Below are 23316 nucleotides of genomic sequence, written 5' to 3'. Positions count from 1 at the left end.
AAGAGGGAAGAGGGATTGGGGAAGAGGGTAGAGGGATTGGGGAAGAGGGTAGAGGGAAGAGGGATTGGGGAAGAGGGAAGAGGGATTGGGGAAGAGGGAAGAGGGAAGAGGGATTGGGGAAGAGGGAAGAGGGATTGGGGAAGAGGGAAGAGGGAAGAGGGATTGGGGAAGAGGGTAGAGGGAAGAGGGAAAGAGGGAAGAGGGATTGGGGAAGAGGGTAGAGGGAAGAGGGAAAGAGGGAAGAGGGATTGGGGAAGAGGGTAGAGGGAAGAGGGAAAGAGGGAAGAGGGATTGGGGAAGAGGGTAGAGGGAAGAGGGAAAGAGGGAAGAGGGTAGAGGGAAGAGGGAAAGAGGGAAGAGGGATTGGGGAAGAGGGTAGAGGGATTGGGGAAGAGGGTAGAGGGAAGAGGGATTGGGGAAGAGGGAAGAGGGATTGGGGAAGAGGGTAGAGGGATTGGGGTAGAGGGAAGAGGGAAGAGGGATTGGGGAAGAGGGAAGAGGGATTGGGGAAGAGGGAAGAGGGAAGAGGGATTGGGGAAGAGGGAAGAGGGTTTGGGAAGAAGGAAGGGGAAGGGGGAGATGGAAGAAGGAAGGGGGTGATGGAAGAGGGAATGGGGAGGCGAGGTTAGGCAGGTTAGGCAGGTTAGGCAGTAATAGTAGCAGCAGCAGACAATGACAGATAAAATGGTTGTTTGTTTGATAACATGAGGTAATTAGTACAATTCCCTTTCCTAATAAACAACTATGGACAGGTACAGTACATCTCCCTTGTCTCACATACCCTTAATATATAAAACAATTAATCCCTAATATATACAAGAGAAGCACAATATGATAAACAACAGGAACCAAAAGACCATATGCTATCCCGGTTATTCCCTTCTCACAATCCAGGTGTAGAAAGCTCTTAGAGACTTACCCAAAAAGACTCACAGATGTAATCACTGTCAAAGGTGTTTCTACAACCAATTGACTCAGGGGTGTGTATATTTATTAAATGTCCAAAACTATTTTGTTAACTTTGTCATTATGGGGTATTGTGTGTAGATGGGTAATTTAATCCATTTTGAATTCAGGCTGTAACGTAACAAAATGTGGAATAAGTTAAAGGGTATGAATTCTTTCTGAAGGTATTGTAAATGCCAGCGTTTGCAAAGCTAATACAATGAGCTTACAGCAGCCCCTGGTGGCTATATTGGTTCATTACAGTCTTGGCCACCCCCACGGAATCCCACTGGCAGATATATACTGTCTATGGCAGATGGCTAGCTGCAGATGGATAAAATACCACAGAATTAGAACGTTGAACAGAGCATCCCGTCTATTAATAGCTTGAATAATAAACATGTATTTTCTGGAAGCTTTCGGGATCTTTAATAAGGTAACTACTGTTTCCGATTTGTTTTCTGCTAAAGCCTAGCCAATATAACATTTGTATAAAAATACTAGTGGTCAATCGTTTTCAATTGTAGGCTTCATATGGCCTACATAGGCCTTTAGTTGTATTGCTGCAAAATAGAGAATAAATGCAATACTGCTATGTTTTGGAAATAATCAAATATTATTCTATTATTGCAGTAATATTATAATATTGTCGTTTTATAATGTAAAACGAGCAGACAAAGGGAGAAGGGGGGATTGCATTGCAGTGCCATTGCACAATATTTTTTTAACCATATTGTCACAAGCAGCAGCAGCGGGAGCAGGCGGGGCTGTAGTAGCGGATGAAGAGATGAGATGAAGGGATGGAGAGATGAGGGAGAGCGCAGAACAGCAGGTGGAGACTAAGCGCACCAGCCTAGCACAGAGTCTAAGCAAAGACCGACCCACAGAATATAGCCTAGCTATTTGCGGTTTAAAAAAAACAAAAAAAAAGTAATAGAAGCTGCAGATAAATGTAAACGCGAAGAGTTGAAAGACTGCGTCGAGTCGTGTCATCGAGAACGGCCCTCTGTAACAGACGGAGAAAGACAACGTCTGTGTCGCGTCGCTCAGAGGTCGCGGTGACGTCTGTGATCTTCCATCGCTGGGTCTGTCATCGCACAGAGTAATTCCTCCGTCACCTGGTAGTATGCAGGGTGCGGAGGGGACTAAACGCACTCATTTGGAACTAGAAAGCATCGGTTTAGGAAACAATCGTCAGTGGCAGGTTTGTTTTAGTCAGTAGGCTATAGCCTATACATATTACTGATCATTCTTTTAATCTGGGGGGGGGGGGGACTATCTCGGTTTGGGCTTAGATGTGTCATCTGTGTTGATTATCTGTTGATGCGATGTGACAGGAGTTGTTTTGGTAGACGTAGGCCTGCAGACATAACTTATTATAAATCAGCTTTAACATGGCAATACACTATGTTTGATGTGTGTAGGCCTATGAATGACTTATGAATAAGTCATAAAATAGTATTATTTATAGTATCTTAATTTTTTATTTTTTATTATACGGCTCTATTCTATTCTATGTAATGCACATTTAATTGGGATGTGGAAATAACAGTCTGTAATGAGGGTCTGTTCTGCTATGTGTTCAGCCTGTAATAAGGGTCTGTAATAAGGGTCTGTTAGGCTATGTGTTCGGCCTGTAATAAGGGTCTGTAATAAGGGTCTGTTAGGCTATGTGTTCGGTCTGTAATAAGGGTCTGTTAGTCTATGTGTTCGGCCTGTAATAAGGGTCTGTTCTGCTATGTGTTCGGCCTGTAATAAGGGTCTGTTAAGCTATGTGTTCGGTCTGTAATAAGGGTCTGTAATAAGGGTCTGTTAAGCTATGTGTTCGGCCTGTAATAAGGGTCTGTTAGTCTATGTGTTCGGTCTGTAATAAGGGTCTGTTAGGCTATGTGTTCGGTCTGTAATAAGGGTCTGTTAGTCTATGTGTTCGGCCTGTAATAAGGGTCTGTTCTGCTATGTGTTCGGCCTGTAATAAGGGTCTGTTAAGCTATGTGTTCGGTCTGTAATAAGGGTCTGTTAAGCTATGTGTTCGGTCTGTAATAAGGGTCTGTTAAGCTATGTGTTCGGCCTGTAATAAGGGTCTGTTCTGCTATGTGTTCGGCCTGTAATAAGGGTCTGTTAAGCTATGTGTTCGGCCTGTAATAAGGGTCTGTTAGGCTATGTGTTCGGTCTGTAATAAGGGTCTGTTAGGCTATGTGTTCGGTCTGTAATAAGGGTCTGTTAGTCTATGTGTTCGGTCTGTAATAAGGGTCTGTTAGTCTATGTGTTCGGTCTGTAATAAGGGTCTGTTCTGCTATGTGTTCGGTCTGTAATAAGGGTCTGTTAGGCTATGTGTTCGGTCTGTAATAAGGGTCTGTTAGTCTATGTGTTCGGTCTGTAATAAGGGTCTGTAATAAGGGTCTGTTAGGCTATGTGTTCGGCCTGTAATAAGGGTCTGTAATAAGGGTCTGTTAGGCTATGTGTTCGGTCTGTAATAAGGGTCTGTTAGTCTATGTGTTCGGTCTGTAATGAGGGTCTGTTAGTCTATGTGTTCGGTCTGTAATGAGGGTCTGTTAGTCTATGTGTTCGGTCTGTAATGAGGGTCTGTTAGTCTATGTGTTCGGTCTGTAATAAGGGTCTGTAATAAGGGTCTGTTAGTCTATGTGTTCGGCCTGTAATAAGGGTCTGTAATAAGGGTCTGTTAGGCTATGTGTTCGGTCTGTAATAAGGGTCTGTTAGTCTATGTGTTCGGTCTGTAATGAGGGTCTGTTAGTCTATGTGTTCGGTCTGTAATGAGGGTCTGTTAGTCTATGTGTTCGGTCTGTAATGAGGGTCTGTTAGTCTATGTGTTCGGTCTGTAATGAGGGTCTGTAATGAGGGTCTGTTAGTCTATGTGTTCGGTCTGTAATGAGGGTCTGTAATAAAGGTCTGTTAGGCTATGTGTTCGGCCTGTAATAAGGGTCTGTAATGAGGGTCTGTTAGTCTATGTGTTCGGTCTGTAATAAGGGTCTGTAATAAGGGTCTGTTCTGCTATGTGTTCGGTCTGTAATGAGGGTCTGTAATGAGGGTCTGTTAGTCTATGTGTTCGGTCTGTAATGAGGGTCTGTTAGTCTATGTGTTCGGTCTGTAATAAGGGTCTGTAATAAGGGTCTGTTAGGCTATGTGTTCGGTCTGTAATAAGGGTCTGTTAGTCTATGTGTTCGGTCTGTAATGAGGGTCTGTTCTGCTATGTGTTCGGTCTGTAATGAGGGTCTGTTAAGCTATGTGTTCGGTCTGTAATAAGGGTCTGTAATGAGGGTCTGTTAGTCTATGTGTTCGGTCTGTAATAAGGGTCGGTAATAAGGGTCTGTTAGGCTATGTGTTCGGTCTGTAATAAGGGTCTGTTAGTCTATGTGTTCGGTCTGTAATGAGGGTCTGTTCTGCTATGTGTTCGGTCTGTAATGAGGGTCTGTTAAGCTATGTGTTCGGCCTGTGATAAGGGTCTGTTCTGCTATGTGTTCGGTCTGTAATAAGGGTCTGTTAAGCTATGTGTTCGGTCTGTAATAAGGGTCTGTTAGGCTATGTGTTCGGTCTGTAATAAGGGTCTGTTAGTCCATGTGTTCGGCCTGTAATAAGGGTCTGTTAGGCTATGTGTTCGGCCTGTGTATGACATGTGCATTGCATTGCAGCAGGCATCCTGTGCTTGTTCACAGCCATGTAAAATAATTCATAGAAATGAACAGGTGCCCCCATCCTCGTAGGATAATTCCATTTCTTCTTGTTGTTGGTTAATTAAAATCCCCTGGAGACAGAAGGCCTTGACTGGAGTATAATCAGCATATTGTGAATCATGAAAGAGAATGTATGTATGAATGCAGCCGAGGCATCATCCATGTAAAATATGCTCTAGATATTCCCTCACCCACACACACAGACATACAGACAGACACACAGACAGACATACAGACAGATTAAGCCCAGGACAGAGTAGGACAGAGATGGCCTGATATAATCCTGCTGCTTAAATTCTCTCGTCTATTCACCCCATTCCTCTACATTAATTCCCTCCCTCCCTCCCTTCCTCTCTTGTTCTAATATTAGCCAGCTATGGTTGACCCGTCTGAGCCAGAGGACCAGACCAAGGGGAAACAGATGGAGGCCCTGCCGGTGGCCTCTGCACCCACCAGACTACCAGACCAGGCCTCTGCACCCGCCAGACTACCAGACCAGGCCTCTGCACCCACCAGACTACCAGACCAGGCCTCTGCACCCGCCAGACTACCAGACCAGGCCTCTGCACCCGCCAGACTACCAGACCAGGCCTCTGCACCCGCCAGACTACCAGACCAGGCTGATGGGAAAGCAACAGAGGAGTGTGAGGGTGTGGGTGGCAGTGATGCAGAGACCACACCCATACACTCTGCTGGGCTGGGGGAGAGGATGGTAGCTCCTCCCCCTGTTGCACAGGAGTCCAATCCTCCCAGTCCACACACCCAGCCCCAGCTTCAGGGCCCTACTGACAGGCAGCTTCATTCTCCAAGCCCTCCAGACTTCCAGCCTCCCAGTCCACACACCCAGCCCCAGCTTCAGGGCGCTCTGGACAGGCAGCTTCATTCTCCAAGCCCTCCAGACTTCCAGCCTCCCAGTCCACACACCCAGCCCCAGCTTCAGGGCCCTACTGACAGGCAGCTTCATTCTCTAAGCCCTCCAGACTTCCAGCCTCCCAGTCCACACACCCAGCCCCAGCTTCAGGGCCCTATTGACAGGCAGCTTCATTCTCCAAGCCCTCCAGACTTCCAGCCTCCCAGTCCACACACCCAGCCCCAGCTTCAGGGCCCTATTGACAGGCAGCTTCATTCTCCAAGCCCTCCAGACTTCCAGCCTCCCAGTCCACACACCCAGCCCCAGCTTCAGGGCCCTCTGGACAGGCAGCTTCAGGTTCCTCCCTTTGCCCCTCCAGACTGCCAGCTTCCCAGTCCACACACCCAGCTACAGAGCCCTTCGGTCAGTCTGGAGGCAGCAACCCCCCTTTCAGATAGCAGCCAAGCTCCGAACCCTCTACCTCAAGAGCTCCAGCCTCCAAGCAGCGACCCAGAGCCCAGTAAACCATCCCCCAAGCTGCACCTGGACCTGTATAACTTTGACACCCCGGTGGCAGAGGGAAGCCGTTACGTCCTGACCAGCCCCCGCTCCTTGGAGGCCTGCGCCCGCTGCGGGGTCAAACCCGTGGAGATCTTGTCACGCCCGTTGTCAGACTTCGCCCGTGAGGCCCCGGGACGGTCCATGCGCGTGGCGACGGGCATGTTTGAGGTGTATGAGAAGGACAGGCACGCCAAGCTGAGAGCATGCCGGGAGGAGAGAGAGAGGATCATCAGGGAAGATAAGAGGAGAATCCTTCAGGCTGCAGTCAACGGACATGCTGCATCATCTACAGAGGAACAGCACAGAGCACCAGTCACACCCAGCTTAACTCAGCTATCTAAACCGGGCCCTGTGGCCTCTAGTCCTACTAAACCTAAACCTTCCCCCAGTAGTAGAGAACAGGCCTCTAAAGCTGCTACTACAACACCAGGTCCAAGCATTAATAAAACTAGTACAAATCCTCTAGCTAAAAGTAGCTCTCTGCAGTCCTCTAAAACCAGCTCATTCGGCTCTGTGTCCTCATCATCTAAAGGTCTGGACTGTGGTTTTGGTTCTGCTAAACGTCCTAAATCCTCAGAACTAACCAAGGCACCCCGCCCTGTCTCAGGTCCACCTCCAGTGGTCAGAAAGATCCCCAGCAGCACCACCACCACCGCCACCACACCGAAAGCCTCCAACACCTTCCCCAGATCAGCCTCCAAACCCTCCTGCTTCCCCAGAACAACCACCTCCATGACATCCACCATGTTCAAGAGTTCCGTGCAGAGCCCAGTCACCCCGACTACAGCAGCTCTCAACGGCATCACAGGGGGTCTCGGAGGGCCGTTCCCTCACCACAACGGCCACCCTGTGTCCACTCCAAAGGGCAGAGGGAAGAGCCACTCCCTTGAGTCCCTACAAAGGAGGATGGATACCATCTCCACCTCCACCACCAACTCTACCACCACCTGCACCTCCTCTGGAGAGGAGTCCGGCGCCTCCTCCTCCTACAGCTGGGATGGACCCAGAGACCACTGGGCCAAGTCCTCCTCCCCCCGTGCCCGCACCCTGGCCACCTTCAACTCCTTGATGGGGAGGAGCCTTAGCCTGGGGGACCTCAGCCACTCCCTCCAGACCACCCAGAAGGTGGAGCGTATCGTCAAGGAGGTGCGGCGGCGGGGGCTGAAGGCGGTTCCGGAGCGGGACAGGAAGATCGCTGCTCTGATGCTGGCCCGGTACCAGGAGGAGGACATCATGAGCCAGACGCGATACGTGGCTCACCTGCAGTGGGACAGCGAGAAGCGCCTGGGGGACTTGCAGCGGGAGCGGGAGGACCGGGAGAAGCAGCGGGCTGTGCTGCAGTGCCAGCGGGCGTGGCAGTCCCAGGTGTCCCACCGCCAGCGCCGGCTCAGCCAGCAGGAGAGAGAGTCGTCGGCCGCTAAGCTGCGGCAGGTGGCGGAGAGCGAGGAGCGGTGGAGGGAGCTGGCGGAGCTGCAAGAGCGCAGTAGGCAGCAGAGGCTCCAGCAGACTGCCAGGGAGGAGAAACAGAAGAAGGAACAGCAGGAGCAGAACCTCAAGGCTCTGGAGGAGGACAGGGCTGCAGTGCTGGAACAGGAGCAGCTCCTCCTCAAGGAGAAACTTACCATTGCCGAGCTGAAGAAGCAGGAGAAGGAGCACCAGGCCCACGAGGAGCGCCGGGGACTGAACCGGGCCGAGAGGAGGCGCCATGCAGCCCTGATCAGGGAGATCGCCCGGAGAGAGGAGGAGGAGCGGGAGGAGGCACGGAAGGCTGCGGAGGAGAAGCTGAGCCGTTCCCTGGAAAACTATGAACAGATCGTAGAGAGGAGAGACAAGGAGCTGAAGGAGAAGGCTAAGAGGGAGGAGCAGCAGATTCAGAAGGCAAGGAGGTCTGCGGAGAAGAGGGAGAAACAGCAGCAACAGCAGGTGGAGGCCCGGGCCAAGGAAGCAGAGAGACGGGCCCAGCAGGCAGCTCTGGTGGCAGAGGAGAAAGCCAAGGAGAAAGCCCAGAGAGCAGTACAGAGCAGGCAGGAGAAGGAGAGACTACAACGACTCAACAGACAGCGTGTGGAAGGGGAGGAGCAAGCCAGGAGGATGGAGCTCCTGCAGTCCATCGAGAGGAAGCTGGAGAAGAGTGAACAGATCTTCAGGGAGAAGAGAGCCGTGCTGGAGAGCGCTCGCTCTACCGCCCGCGCCTCCTTCCACGTACGGGACCGGGTCAGGGAGGAGACCAACATGAGGACCTTTGATAAGATGGATCTGGAGGCTCAGTTCCAGTTCAAAGCCAGCCTGGATGACAAGTGATGAGGCACACCTTCATGCTACTGGTGAACTACTGGTTAGTGGTTACTACTGGTTGCTACTAGTTAATACCCTGGACTACGGGTTAGTGGTAACTACTGGTTACTACCCTGGACTACTGGTAACTACTGGTTACTACCCTGGACTACTGGTAACTACTGGTTACTACCCTGGACTACTGGTTCATGGTAACTACTGACTACCCTGGACTACTGGTTCATGATAACTACTGACTACCCTGGACTACTGGTAACTACTGGTTAATACTGGTTACTACCCTGGAATACTGGTAACTACTGGTTACTACCCTGGACTACTGGTTAGTGGTAACTACTGGTAACTACTAGTTAATACCCTGGACTACTGGTTAGTGGTAACTACTGGTAACTACTAGTTAATAACCTGGACTACTGGTTAGTGGTAACTACTGACTACCCTGGACTACTGGTATCTACTGCTTACTACCCTGGATTACTGGTTACTACTGGTTACCATGTGCTATGCTATAACCAGGGTTGGACAAGTTACTTTGTAAATGTAATTCGTTACAGTTGCTAGCTACCTGTGCAAAATCAACTTTTGGATTACCCAAACTCAGTAACGTAATCTGATTATTTTGGATTACTTTTCCCTTAAGAGGCATTCGAAGAAGTCAAAAAGGATCCTTCCAACACATTTGGTGTGTCATCATAGTGGTCTCTGATTGGTGGTCATCATTTGGTGTGTCATCATAGTGGTCTCTGATTGGTGGGCATCATTTGGTGTGTCATCATAGTGGTCTCTGATTGGTGGGCATCATTTGGTGTGTCATCATAGTGGTCTCTGACTGCTTATAGCCTCCTAGCTAGCTTCAATGCTGCACAGCTTTATAACATCTGTCTCTCATAAGGAATGGTATCTCCTGTCCTATGGTAACATCTGTCTCTCATAAGGAATGGTATCTCCTGTCCTATGGTAACATCTGTCTCTCATAAGGAATGGTATCTCCTGTCCTATGGTAACATCTGTCTCTCATTAGGAATGGTATCTCCTGTCCTATGGTAACATCTGTCTCTCATAAGGAATGGTATCTCCTGTCCTGTGGTAACATCTGTCTCTCATAAGGAATGGTATCTCCTGTCCTACGATAACATCTGTCTCTCATAAGGAATGGTATCTCCTGTCCTATGGTGACATCTGTCTCTCATAAGGAATGGTATCTCCTGTCCTATGGTAACATCTGTCTCTCATAAGGAATGGTATCTCCTGTCCTATGGTAACATCTGTCTCTCATAAGGAATGGTATCTCCTGTCCTGTGGTAACATCTGTCTCTCATAAGGAATGGTATCTCCTGTCCTGTGATAACCCTTTCCTCATAACTCCTCACCCATTTGTATTTGATGAAATCAGAATCATTCCTTTGTATTGTTTAGACATATTATCTTAAAGCCAAAAGTACACTTTATAATATGCAAATCAATGAAGAAGAAAAAGAGGAGAGAGTAAAATAGTGTTTGTAGGTGGACTTGGACAAAGATCTGCTCTTGTGGATTATAAACCAACAGTTTTGGGACATAGTATATTACGTGGATCAGAGTGTTCCCCACGGCCCCTTTCTAGGCTCCCTCTTTATCAGATCTACCCAACTGAGAGCTGTGCTGTTGGAATGAAAAGAACCATTGTTGCCCCGGGAAGCACAACTCCATGACAACTAGCCACATTGGCTGCCTTTTAACGGAGCCCTTCTCTTCTGTAGGGGGGGGGGGGGGAGAGAATCAGACAGAAAGGGAAAGGACGCACAAGTGAGTGATCTGAGAGCCCCGAAGCAGACCAGGGACTCGTTTGTATGTTGTGATGCAGATGGAGAAACTGTGTGCAGTACACTCTTAGAAAAAAAGGTGCTATCTAGAATCTAAAAGGGTTCTTCGGCTGTCCCCATAGGATAACCCTTTGAAGAACCCTTTTTTGGTTCCAGGTAGAACCCTTTCCAGAGAGGGTTCTACGTGGAACCCAAAAGAGGTTTACCCGGAACCGAAAAGGGTTCTACCTGGAATCAAAAAGAGTTCTCCTATGGGGGCAGCCAAAGAACCATTTTGGAACCCTTTTTTCTAAGTGTGTAGTGTGCTGTTACTGAGCCCCTTGGCTGTACTCTCCTCCTGTCTTCACCGTGCGGCCGAGCCGACTAACCAACCGCTGACGAAGCAGCTGTGGCAGAGAAACGTGACATCACTCAGAGTGATGTCAGCACAACACAACCCAGCCAGCTGCTGATGAGGCATCAGAGAGGACCCTGATTCTACTGTAGAATATAATTTACATGGTCCCTGATTCTACTGCAGTATAGAATCTACCTGGACCCTGATTCTACTGCAGTATAGAATCTACCTGGCCCCTGATTCTACTGCAGTATAGAATCTACCTGGAACCTGATTCTACTGTAGAATATAATCTACCTGGACCCTGATTCTACTGCAGTATAGAATCTACCTGGACCCTGATTCTACTATAGAATATAATCTACCTGGAGCCTGACTCTACTGCAGTATATAATCTACCTGGCCCCTGATTCTACTGCAGTATAGAATCTACCTGGGACCTGATTCTACTGCAGTATAGAATCTACATGGAACCTGATTCTACTGTAGAATATAATCTACCTGGAACCTGATTCTACTGTAGAATATAATTTACATGGTCCCTGATTCTACTGCAGTATAGAATCTACCTGGAACCTGATTCTACTGCAGTATAGAATCTACCTGGAACCTGATTCTACTGCAGTATAGAATCTACCTGGAACCTGAATGTACTGTATGATATAATTTACATGGTCCCTGATTCTACTGCAGTATAGAATCTACCTGGCACCTGATTCTACTGTAGAATATAATCTACCTGGAACCTGATTCTACTGTAGAATATAATCTACCTGGAACCTGATTCTACTGCAGTATAGAATCTACCTGGAACCTGATTCTACTGTAGAGGTGTTCTATAGTATAGAGACCGGTATGTTCTATAAACACTCCTGGACTGTCCTCCAGGATCCTATGCCTGTCTCTCCTCATGTCATATAACAGGAAACACTAGAGCCTTGGTTGTGCAGTGGAGTATAGTATAGAATCTATACCGTCCTAGTTTTGCTGCAGAGATTTTCTATACCCTCCTGGACTCTCTCTCCTGTTCCATCCCCTCTGCTGCTATTATGGATTCTATACCCTCCTGGTTCTGCAGTGGAGGACAATCTATACCCTCCTGGTTCTGCATTGGAGGACATTCTATACCCCCTGGTTCTGCAGTGGAGGACATTCTATACCCCCTGGTTCTGCAGTGGAGGACAATCTATACCCTCCTGGTTCTGCAGTGGAGGACATTCTATACCCCCTGGTTCTGCAGTGGAGGACATTCTATACCCCCTGGTTCTGCAGTGGAGGACAATCTATACCCTCCTGGTTCTGCAGGGAAGGACATTCTATACCCTCCTGGTCCTGCAGTGGAGGACATTCTATACCCTCCTGGTTCTGCAGTGGAGGACATTCTATACCCTCCTGGTTCTGCAGTGGAGGACATTCTATAACCTCCTGGTTCTGCAGTGGAGGACATTCTATACCCTCCTGGTTCTGCAGGGGAGGACATTCTATACCCTCCTGGTTCTGCAGTGGGGGACATTCTATACCCTCCTGGTTCTGCAGTGGAGGACATTCTATACCCTCCTCGTTCTGCAGTGGAGGACATTCTATACCCCCCTGGTTCTGCAGTGGAGGACATTCTATACCCTCCTGGTTCTGCAGTGGAGGACATTCTATACCCCCCTAGTTCTGCAGTGGAGGACATTCTATACCCCCCTAGTTCTGCAGTGGAGGACATTCTATACCCTCCTGGTTCTGCAGTGGAGGACATTCTATGCCCTCCTGGTTCCTGCAGTGGAGGACAATCTATACCCTCCTGGTTCTGCAGTGGAGGACATTCTATACCTTCCTGGTTCTGCAGTGGAGGACATTCTATACCCCCCTGGTTCTGCAGTGGAGGACATTCTATACCCTCCTGGTTCTGCAGGGGAGGACATTCTATACACTCCTGGTTCTGCAGTGGAGGACATTCTATACCCTCCTGGTTCTGCAGTGGAGGACATTCTATACCCTCCTGGTTCTGCAGTGGAGGACATTCTATACCCTCCTGGTTCTGCAGTGGAGGACATTCTATACCCTCCTGGTTCTGCAGTGGGGGACATTCTATACCCTCCTGGTTCTGCAGTGGAGGACATTCTATACCCCCCTGGTTCTGCAGTGGAGGACATTCTATACCCTCCTGGTTCTGCAGTGGAGGACATTCTATACCCCCCTAGTTCTGCAGTGGAGGACATTCTATACCCCCCTAGTTCTGCAGTGGAGGACATTCTATACCCTCCTGGTTCTGCAGTGGAGGACATTCTATGCCCTCCTGGTTCCTGCAGTGGAGGACAATCTATACCCTCCTGGTTCTGCAGTGGAGGACATTCTATACCTTCCTGGTTCTGCAGTGGAGGACATTCTATACCCCCCTGGTTCTGCAGTGGAGGACATTCTATACCCTCCTGGTTCTGCAGGGGAGGACATTCTATACACTCCTGGTTCTGCAGTGGAGGACATTCTATACCCTCCTGGTTCTGCAGTGGAGGACATTCTATACCCTCCTGGTTCTGCAGTGGAGGACATTCTATACCCTCCTGGTTCTGCAGTGGGGGACATTCTATACCCTCCTGGTTCTGCAGTGGAGGACATTCTATACCCTCCTGGTTCTGCAGTGGAGGACATTCTATACCCTCCTGGTTCTGCAGTGGAGGACATTCTATACCCTCCTGGTTCTGCAGTGGAGGACATTCTATACCCTCCTGGTTCTGCAGTGGAGGACATTCTATACCCTCCTGGTTCTGCAGTGGAGGACATTCTATACCCTCCTGGTTCTGCAGTGGAGGACATTCTATACCCTCCTGGTTCTGCAGTGGAGGACATTCTATACCCTCCTGGTTCTGCAGTGGAGGACATTCTATACCCTCCTGGTTCTGCAGTGGAGGACATTCTATACCCTCCTGGTTCTGCAGTGGAGGACATTCTATACCCTAGAGATTAGATATCGCTATGTTTTATACCCTCCTCCTGTCTCTCTTCCTGTCTCTCCTCCTGTCTCTCCTCCTGTCTCTCCTTCTAGACCTTCCCCTGTCTCTCCTCCAGTCTCTGCTCCAGTCTCTGCTCCAGTCTCTGCTCCTGTACCTTCCTCATGTCATGTGACTTAACAGGAAAGTGTTGTGTTCTAGCCAGAGACCCTCTAACCCCAAAACCCCACCTTCTACCCCCCGGCAACCACCCAGACACAGAGTTTGCCTCTCTGTGTGAAGCTTAACAGGTATGTACAAGCTTTTTACGATGTTATCCAATTAAATGTAGTAGTTGTTTTTACATATCATATGTATCGTGTTCAGTTTTTGAGTTATTCCTCCTTACTACATCCGTGACCAAACACACGCAACCACACACACAAAAAACACGCTACACACACACACATATGCACAATCTGCCATCGTAGCCAACAAGCTTTAGAGGCCAGTGTCTCTCTGATTAAAACAGAAAGAGAAATACACACGGCGGGGATTTGGCCTACGATGTAGGAGTTACCATGGTAACATCACCAGGGGATGGGGCGGAGCTGAGGGGTGGCAGAAGTTAGAGCTGAGACAGAGAGGGCAGGGATACGTGGGAACGTAAGGGACTGTCAGTGTTTGTGCTGGTTGGAGAAGGGGGAGGGCCTGTCAGTGTTGGTGCTGGTTGGAGAAGGGGAGGGCCTGTCAGTGTTGGTGCTGGTTGGGGAAGGGGAGGGCCTGTCAGTGTTGGTGCTGGTTGGAGAAGGGCAGGGGTGCTGGTTGGAGAAGGGGAGGGACTGTCAGTGTTGGTGCTGGTTGGAGAAGGGGAGAGACTGTCAGTGTTGGTGCTGATTGGAGAAGGGGAGGGGTGCTGGTTGGAGAAGGGGAGGGACTGTCAGTGTTGGTGCTGGTTGGAGAAGGGGAGGGACTGTCAGTGTTGGTGCTGGTTGGAGAAGGGGAGGGACTGTCAGTGTTGGTGCTGGTTGGAGAAGGGGAGGGACTGTCAGTGTTGGTGCTGGTTGGAGAAGGGGAGGGGACTGTCAGTGTTGGTGCTGGTTGGAGAAGGGGAGGGACTGTCAGTGTTGGTGCTGGTTGGAGAAGGGGAGGGGACTGTCAGTGTTGGTGCTGGTTGGAGAAGGGGAGGGCCTGTCAGTGTTGGTGCTGGTTGGAGAAGGGGAGGGCCTGTCAGTGTTGGTGCTGGTTGAAGAAGGGGAGGGGTGCTGGTTGGAGAAGGGGAGGGCCTGTCAGTGTTGGTGCTGGTTGGAGAAGGGGGAGGGACTGTCAGTGTTGGTGCTGATTGAAGAAGGGGAGGGCCTGTCAGTGTTGGTGCTGGTTGGAGAAGGGGAGGGGTGCTGGTTGAATAAGGGGAGAGACTGTCAGTGTTGGTGCTGGTCGGAGAAGGGCAGGGGTGCTGGTTGAAGAAGGGGAGGGACTGTCAGTGTTGGTGCTGGTCGGAGAAGGGCAGGGGTGCTGGTTGAAGAAGGGGAGGGACTGTCAGTGTTGGTGCTGGTCGGAGAAGGGCAGGGGTGCTGGTTGGAGAAGGGGAGGGACTGTCAGTGTTGGTGCTGGTCGGAGAAGGGCAGGGGTGCTGGTTGAAGAAGGGGAGGGACTGTCAGTGTTGGTGCTGGTCGGAGAAGGGCAGGGGTGCTGGTTGAAGAAGGGGAGGGACTGTCAGTGTTGGTGCTGGTCGGAGAAGGGCAGGGGTGCTGGTTGAAGAAGGGGAGGGACTGTCAGTGTTGGTGCTGGTCGGAGAAGGGCAGGGGTGCTGGTTGGAGAAGGGGAGGGACTGTCAGTGTTGGTGCTGGTCGGAGAAGGGCAGGGGTGCTGGTTGAAGAAGGGGAGGGACTGTCAGTGTTGGTGCTGGTCGGAGAAGGGCAGGGGTGCTGGTTGAAGAAGGGGAGGGACTGTCAGTGTTGGTGCTGGTTGGAGAAGGGGAAGGGACTGTCAGTGTTGGTGCTTGTTGGAGAAGGGAGGGGCTGTCAGTGTTGGTGCTGGTTGGAGAAGGGGAGGGGCTGTCAGTGTTGGTGCTGGTTGGAGAAGGGCAGGGGTGCTGGTTGGAGAAGGGGAAGGGACTGTCAGTGTTGGTGCTGGTTGGAGAAGGGGAAGGGACTGTCAGTGTTGGTGCTGATTGGAGAAGGGGAAGGGACTGTCAGTGTTGGTGCTGGTTGGAGAAGGGGAAGGGACTGTCAGTGTTGGTGCTGGTTGGAGAAGGGGAGGGACTGTCAGTGTTGGTGCTGATTGGAGAAGGGGGAGGGACTGTCAGTGTTGGTGCTGGTTGGAGAAGGGGAAGGGACTGTCAGTGTTGGTGCTGGTTGGAGAAGGGGAAGGACTGTCAGTGTTGGTGCTGGTTGGAGAAGGGGAGGGACTGTCAGTGTTGGTGCTGGTTGGAGAAGGGGAAGGGACTGTCAGTGTTGGTGCTGATTGAAGAAGGGGAGGGACTGTCAGTGTTGGTGCTGGTTGGAGAAGGGGAGGGGTTCTGGCAGGCTGGAGAGAGGAGGGAAAGGAGGGGAGGGGTGCTGGCAGGAGAAGTGACGGAGAGGTGGTTGAAGGGGCGGGGAGAGGAGGGGGGGAGCTGGCAGGCTGAGAAGAAGGGGGAGGGAGAGGAGAGGAGGGCTACTGACAGGCTGCAGGGTGGAGAGACGGGGGGAGGGGAGCCGAGCGGAGGACAAACGCCTCCAGCTTTTCATTCCTGCACACAGCAGAAAGTGTGCCTCTCGACTGACCTACAGTTGCAGATTTCTCTCATCTAGCAAGTAGATTCCTAAAGGACATTTATTGGAGACAGGCTGAGCTAATGTGCAATAACATTGACAACTGTGTGGAGCAGGGAGAGACATTACTGCAGAGCTTTGCCTTCCTGGACAGGGTTCAGAATGAGGGAGAAAAATCCCTTAAAGGAAAACTGCTATTTGTTTCATTAGTCGATCATACCTGCCAGATTGCTATATTTTGAAAGTTACATATTTTGAAAACTTGATTGCTGACAAGCAAAACATGTTGGGACTGTGTCAACAATAGACTAATGAAACAAACACAAAAAGACCTAAAGTCAGTTAGCCTCTCTTTCTCTCTCTCTCTCTCCCGCCTACTCTCTGTATCTCTCCATCCCTCTCTCTCTCTCTCTCTCTCTCTCTGCACAGATCCCTCTCAATATCTCCCTCCCTCCCCCTCTCTCTCTCTGCACAGATCCCTCTCCCTCCCCCCCTCTCTCTCTCTCTGCACAGATCCCTGTCTCTCCCTGCCTCCCTCTCTCTCTCGCTCTCTGCACAGAACCCCCTCTCTCTCCCTGCCTCTCTCTCTCTCTCTCTCTCTCTCTCTCTCTCTCTCTGCACAGATCCTTCTCTCCCTGCCTCTCTCTCTCTCTCTCTCTCTCTGCACAGATCCCTCTCCCTCCCTCTCTCTCTCTCTCTGCACAGATCCCTCTCTCTCCCTGCCTCTCTCTCTCTCTCTCTGCACAGATCCCTGTCTCGCCCTGCCGCTCTCTCTCTCTCTGCACAGATCCCTCTCCCTGCCTCTCTCTCTCTCTCTGCACAGATCCCTCTCCCTCCCTCTCTCTCTCTCTCTGCACAGATCCCTCTCTCCCTGCCTCTCTCTCTCTCTCTCTCTCTCTCTCTGCACAGATCCCTCTCCCTCCCTCTCTCTCTCTCTCTCTGCACAGATCCCTCTCTCTCTCTCTCTCTCTGCACAGATCCCTGTCTCGCCCTGCCGCCCTCTCTCTCTGCACAGATCCCTCTCTCTCCCTGCCTCTCTCTCTCTCTCTCTGCACAGATCCCTGTCTCGCCCTGCCGCCCTCTCTCTCTGCACAGATCCCTCTCTCTCCCTGCCTCTCTCTCTCTCTCTCTCTCTCTCTGCACAGATCCCTCTCCCTCCCTCTCTCTCTCTCTCTGCACAGATCCCTCTCTCTCCCTGCCTCTCTCTCTCTCTCTGCACAGATCCCTCTCTCTCCCTGCCTCTCTCTCTCTGCACATATCCCTCTCTCTCCCTGCCTCTCTCTCTCTCTCTGCACAGATCCCTCTCTCTCTCTGCACATATCCCTCTCTCTCCCTGCCTCTTTCTCTCTCTATCTGCACAGATCCCTCTCTCTGTCTCTCATTCTATAATCTGCCTTTCTCTCTCCAGCTTTCTACACAGCTTAGACTGGCACCTGTCCTGTATTATTTTTTCACTGTATTATTTTGCTTTAAACAGAATAGAAAATCTGCCAACATCCATCTAGATACCTAAATGATGAGATGAAATATAAAGGCCGAAATGTATTAAAGCTGTTCCCTGTCGCATTAGTCCGGCCTGGCAGAGAGGAGTGTGTTAGACTTACTATACTGACTGCAGACCTCTGAGTGCATCCCACATGGCACTCTATTCCCTATTTAGTGCACTACTTTTGACCATGGCACATAGGGCTTTGGTTAAAAGTAGTGTACTATATAGGGAATAGAGTGCCATGTGGGATGCCAATTGTTTGTGTGTCCTTCAGCTGGCCAGAGGGGAGGTGAGGTGAACTGGAGTGAGCTGGCAAGGTTACAAACATGGGCTATTTATCTGCCTCTGAGTAAAAAATGTTATATTTAAAGGGGACTTATTTATCTCAACTTCAATATTAAATGTCATAATGTTATTATGTGTGTTGCAGATCATGGCAAGGATGGAAAGGGCGATGACGTCCCCCACCTACCTAGTGTCCCCACCTCCACCTCTACCTACCTAGTGTCCCCACCTCCACCTCTACTTACCTAGTGTCCCCACCTCCACCTCTACCTACCTAGTGTCCCCACCTCCACCTCTACCTACCTAGTGTCCCCACCTCCACCTCTACCTACCTAGTGTCCCCACCTCCACCTCTACCTACCTAGTGTCCCCACCTCCACCTCTACCTCTACCTACCTAGTGTCCCCACCTCCACCTCCACCTCTACCTACCTAGTGTCCCCACCTCCACCTCTACCTCTACCTACCTAGTGTCCCCACCTCCACCTCCACCTCTACCTACCTAGTGTCCCCACCTCCACCTCTACCTCTACCTACCTAGTGTCCCCACCTCTACCTCTACCTACCTAGTGTCCCCACCTCTACCTCTACCTACCTAGTGTCTCCACCTCCACCTCTACCTACCTAGTGTCCCCACCTCTACCTCTACCTACCTAGTGTCCCCACCTCCACCTCTACCTACCTAGTGTCCCCACCTCTACCTCTACCTACCTAGTGTCCCCACCTCCACCTCTACCTACCTAGTGTCCCCACCTCTACCTACCTAGTGTCCCCACCTCTACCTCTACCTACCTAGTGTCCCCACCTCTACCTCTACCTACCTAGTGTCCCCACCTCCACCTCTACCTACCTAGTGTCCCCACCTCCACCTCTACCTACCTAGTGTCCCCACCTCTACCTCTACCTACCTAGTGTCCCCACCTCCACCTCTACCTACCTAGTGTCCCCACCTCTACCTCTACCTACCTAGTGTCCCCACCTCTACCTCTACCTACCTAGTGTCCCCACCTCTACCTCTACCTACCTAGTGTCCCCACCTCCACCTCTACCTACCTAGTGTCCCCACCTCTACCTCTACCTACCTAGTGTCCCCACCTCCACCTCTACCTACCTAGTGTCCCCACCTCTACCTCTACCTACCTAGTGTCCCCACCTCCACCTCTACCTACCTAGTGTCCCCACCTCTACCTACCTAGTGTCCCCACCTCTACCTCTACCTACCTAGTGTCCCCACCTCTACCTACCTAGTGTCCCCACCTCTACCTCTACCTACCTAGTGTCCCCACCTCCACCTCTACCTACCTAGTGTCTCCACCTCTACCTACCTAGTGTCCCCACCTCCACCTACCTAGTGTCCCCACCTCTACCTCTACCTACCTAGTGTCCCCACCTACACCTCTACCTACCTAGTGTCCCCACCTCTACCTCTACCTACCTAGTGTCCCCACCTCTACCTCTACCTACCTAGTGTCCCCACCTCCACCTCTACCTACCTAGTGTCCCCACCTCCACCTCTACCTACCTAGTGTCCCCACCTCCACATCTACCTACCTAGTGTCCCCACCTCCACCTCTACCTACCTAGTGTCCCCACCTCTACCTACCTAGTGTCCCCACATCTACCTACCTAGTGTCCCCACCTCCACCTCTACCTACCTAGTGTGCCCACCTCTACCTCTACCTACCTAGTGTCCCCACCTCTACCTACCTAGTGTCCCCACCTCTACCTACCTAGTGTCCCCACCTCTACCTACCTAGTGTCTCCACCTCTACCTACCTAGTGTCCCCACCTCTACCTACCTAGTGTCCCCACCTCCACCTCTACCTACCTAGTGTCCCCACCTCTACCTCTACCTACCTAGTGTCCCCACCTCCACCTCTACCTACCTAGTGTCCCCACCTCTACCTCTACCTACCTAGTGTCCCCACCTCTACCTCTACCTACCTAGTGTCCCCACCTCTACCTCTACCTACCTAGTGTCCCCACCTCCACCTCTACCTACCTAGTGTCCCCACCTCTACCTCTACCTACCTAGTGTCCCCACCTCCACCTCTACCTACCTAGTGTCCCCACCTCTACCTCTACCTACCTAGTGTCCCCACCTCCACCTCTACCTACCTAGTGTCCCCACCTCTACCTACCTAGTGTCCCCACCTCTACCTCTACCTACCTAGTGTCCCCACCTCTACCTACCTAGTGTCCCCACCTCTACCTCTACCTACCTAGTGTCCCCACCTCCACCTCTACCTACCTAGTGTCTCCACCTCTACCTACCTAGTGTCCCCACCTCCACCTACCTAGTGTCCCCACCTCTACCTCTACCTACCTAGTGTCCCCACCTACACCTCTACCTACCTAGTGTCCCCACCTCTACCTCTACCTACCTAGTGTCCCCACCTCTACCTCTACCTACCTAGTGTCCCCACCTCCACCTCTACCTACCTAGTGTCCCCACCTCCACCTCTACCTACCTAGTGTCCCCACCTCCACATCTACCTACCTAGTGTCCCCACCTCCACCTCTACCTACCTAGTGTCCCCACCTCTACCTACCTAGTGTCCCCACATCTACCTACCTAGTGTCCCCACCTCCACCTCTACCTACCTAGTGTGCCCACCTCTACCTCTACCTACCTAGTGTCCCCACCTCTACCTACCTAGTGTCCCCACCTCTACCTACCTAGTGTCCCCACCTCTACCTACCTAGTGTCTCCACCTCTACCTACCTAGTGTCCCCACCTCTACCTACCTAGTGTCCCCACCTCCACCTCTACCTACCTAGTGTCCCCACCTCTACCTCTACCTACCTAGTGTCCCCACCTCTACCTCTACCTACCTAGTGTCCCCACCTCCACCTCTACCTACCTAGTGTCCCCACCTCTACCTCTACCTACCTAGTGTCCCCACCTCTACCTACCTAGTGTCCCCACCTCTACCTCTACCTACCTAGTGTCCCCACCTCTACCTCTACCTACCTAGTGTCCCCACCTCCACCTCTACCTACCTAGTGTCCCCACCTCCACCTCTACCTACCTAGTGTCCCCCCCTCCACCTCTACCTACCTAGTGTCCCCACCTCTACCTACCTAGTGTCCCCACCTCCACCTCTACCTACCTAGTGTCCCCACCTCTACCTACCTAGTGTCCCCACCTCCACCTCTACCTACCTAGTGTCCCCACCTCCACCTCTACCTACCTAGTGTCCCCACCTCCACCTCTACCTACCTAGTGTCCCCACCTCTACCTCTACCTACCTAGTGTCCCCACCTCTACCTCTACCTACCTAGTGTCCCCACCTCCACCTCTACCTACCTAGTGTCCCCACCTCTACCTCTACCTACCTAGTGTCCCCACCTCCACCTCTACCTACCTAGTGTCCCCACCTCCACCTCTACCTACCTAGTGTCCCCACCTCCACCTCTACCTACCTAGTGTCCCCACCTCCACCTCTGCCTACCTAGTGTCCCCACCTCTACCTCTACCTACCTAGTGTCCCCACCTCTACCTCTACCTACCTAGTGTCCCCCCCTCTACCTCTACCTACCTAGTGTCCCCACCTCTACCTACCTAGTGTCCCCACCTCTACCTCTACCTACCTAGTGTCCCCACCTCCACCTCTACCTCTACCTACCTAGTGTCCCCACCTCCACCTCTACCTACCTAGTGTCCCCACCTCCACCTCTACCTACCTAGTGTCCCCACCTCCACCTACCTAGTGTCCCCACCTCTACCTCTACCTACCTAGTGTCCCCACCTCTACCTCTACCTACCTAGTGTCCCCACCTCCACCTCTACCTACCTAGTGTCCCCACCTCTACCTACCTAGTGTCCCCACCTCTACCTCTACCTACCTAGTGTCCCCACCTCCACCTCTACCTCTACCTACCTAGTGTCCCCACCTCTACCTCTACCTACCTAGTGTCCCCACCTCCACCTCCACCTCTACCTACCTAGTGTCCCCACCTCTACCTACCTAGTGTCCCCACCTCTACCTACCTAGTGTCCCCACCTCTACCTCTACCTACCTAGTGTCTCCACCTCTACCTACCTAGTGTCCCCACCTCCACCTCCACCTCTACCTACCTAGTGTCCCCACCTCCACCTCCACCTCTACCTACCTAGTGTCCCCACCTCTACCTACCTAGTGTCCCCACCTTTACCTACCTAGTGTCCCCACCTCTACCTCTACCTACCTAGTGTCTCCACCTCTACCTACCTAGTGTCCCCACCTCCACCTACCTAGTGTCCCCACTTCTACCTCTACCTACCTAGTGTCTCCACCTCTACCTACCTAGTGTCCCCACCTCCACCTCTACCTCTACCTACCATACCCTACAGAACTCTCCTATTGCCAAAATGACTCTGCCTACTAGTCTATGTCCTTCAGAACACTACAGCCACGCCTACAGCCAATAGAACTCTGCCTCCTACCATGATGCCCTGGAGAACAGTCCTGAATGTCATACGGAACACTGACCTACGGAACACTGACCTACGGAACACTGACCTACAGAACACTGACCTACAGAACACTGACCTACAGAACACTGACCTACGGAACACTGACCTACAGAACACTGACCTACAGAACACTGACCTACAGAACACTGACCTACGGAACACTGACCTACAGAACACTGACCTACAGAACACTGACCTACGGAACACTGACCTACAGAACACTGACCTACAGAACACTGACCTACAGCCAATAGAACTAGTTCTACTCCTACCTGTCCTACAGAACACTGACCTACAGCCAATAGAACTAGTTCTACTCCTACCTGTCCTACAGAACACTGACCTACAGCCAATAGAACTAGTTCTACTCCTACCTGTCCTACAGAACACTGACCTACAGCCAATAGAACTAGTTCTACTCCTACCTGTCCTACAGAACACTGACCTACAGCCAATAGAACTAGTTCTACTCCTACCTGTCCTACAGAACACTGACCTACAGCCAATAGAACTAGTTCTACTCCTCTGTATACACAAGGGTATCCTCAATGGGCTCTTAGAGGACTTCAGTGTATTGAACAAGAATAAGGCCTAGGTTAGAGTTATGGGTCTGTAATGTATTGAACCAGAACAAGGCCTAGGTTGAACATTATTACCACAATATTAGGTTCAATATGATGTTATGTTTCCCTGCCCTAAAACATGAGGGCTTATTTTCCGCCGTGATACATGTCATGTGTTAAGTTATACAATCCATTCAGAAAGTATTCATACGCCTTGACTTGTTCCACATTTTGTTACATTACAGCCTTATTCTAAAAGGGTTTAAATAAATGTTTTCCTCATCAATCTACACACAACACCCCATAATGACAAAGCGAAAAACAGAAATACCTTATAAGTATTCAGACCTTTTACCATGAGACTCAAAATT

The 23316-nt window shown here is 51.1% G+C and overlaps 2 protein-coding genes across 2 annotated transcripts; both read left to right on the top strand.

Annotated features, from left to right (window-relative positions):
* Window positions 1-1230: 1230 nt before the first annotated feature.
* Window positions 1231-11455, top strand: ccdc177 (coiled-coil domain containing 177). The gene is made up of 2 exons (XM_055862441.1): window positions 1231-1381; window positions 5005-11455. The coding sequence occupies exons 1-2, from the start codon at window positions 1346-1348 to the stop codon at window positions 8344-8346; spliced, it is 3378 nt and encodes a 1125-aa protein (XP_055718416.1). The 5' UTR covers window positions 1231-1345; the 3' UTR covers window positions 8347-11455.
* On the top strand, window positions 10178-21573 carry LOC129811216 (uncharacterized). Its single transcript, XM_055862377.1, has 3 exons — window positions 10178-10201; window positions 11440-13705; window positions 18070-21573. Exons 1-2 carry the CDS (start codon window positions 10178-10180, stop codon window positions 13423-13425), a joined length of 2010 nt encoding a protein of 669 aa, XP_055718352.1. The 3' UTR covers window positions 13426-13705; window positions 18070-21573.
* The last annotated feature ends 1743 nt before the right edge of the window (window positions 21574-23316 follow it).

Source organism: Salvelinus fontinalis, chromosome 15 (assembly GCF_029448725.1).
Source record: "Salvelinus fontinalis isolate EN_2023a chromosome 15, ASM2944872v1, whole genome shotgun sequence".
In the NCBI taxonomy this organism is placed as follows: Eukaryota; Metazoa; Chordata; class Actinopteri; order Salmoniformes; family Salmonidae; genus Salvelinus; species Salvelinus fontinalis.
Note: the sequence above shows the minus strand (reverse complement) of the source record. Positions and strands in the feature narration are given on the sequence as shown.

Bases quoted from the DNA above. Each gene is read 5' to 3' on its own strand.
- ccdc177 (XM_055862441.1), top strand. From the start codon at position 1,346: ATGTATTTTCTGGAAGCTTTCGGGATCTTTAATAAG. The intron at 1,382-5,004 runs GTAACTACTGTT...TTCTAATATTAG, and splicing joins CTTTCGGGATCTTTAATAAG to CCAGCTATGGTTGACCCGTC.
- LOC129811216 (XM_055862377.1), top strand. From the start codon at position 10,178: ATGCAGATGGAGAAACTGTGTGCA. The intron at 10,202-11,439 runs GTACACTCTTAG...AGTGGAGTATAG, and splicing joins AGATGGAGAAACTGTGTGCA to TATAGAATCTATACCGTCCT.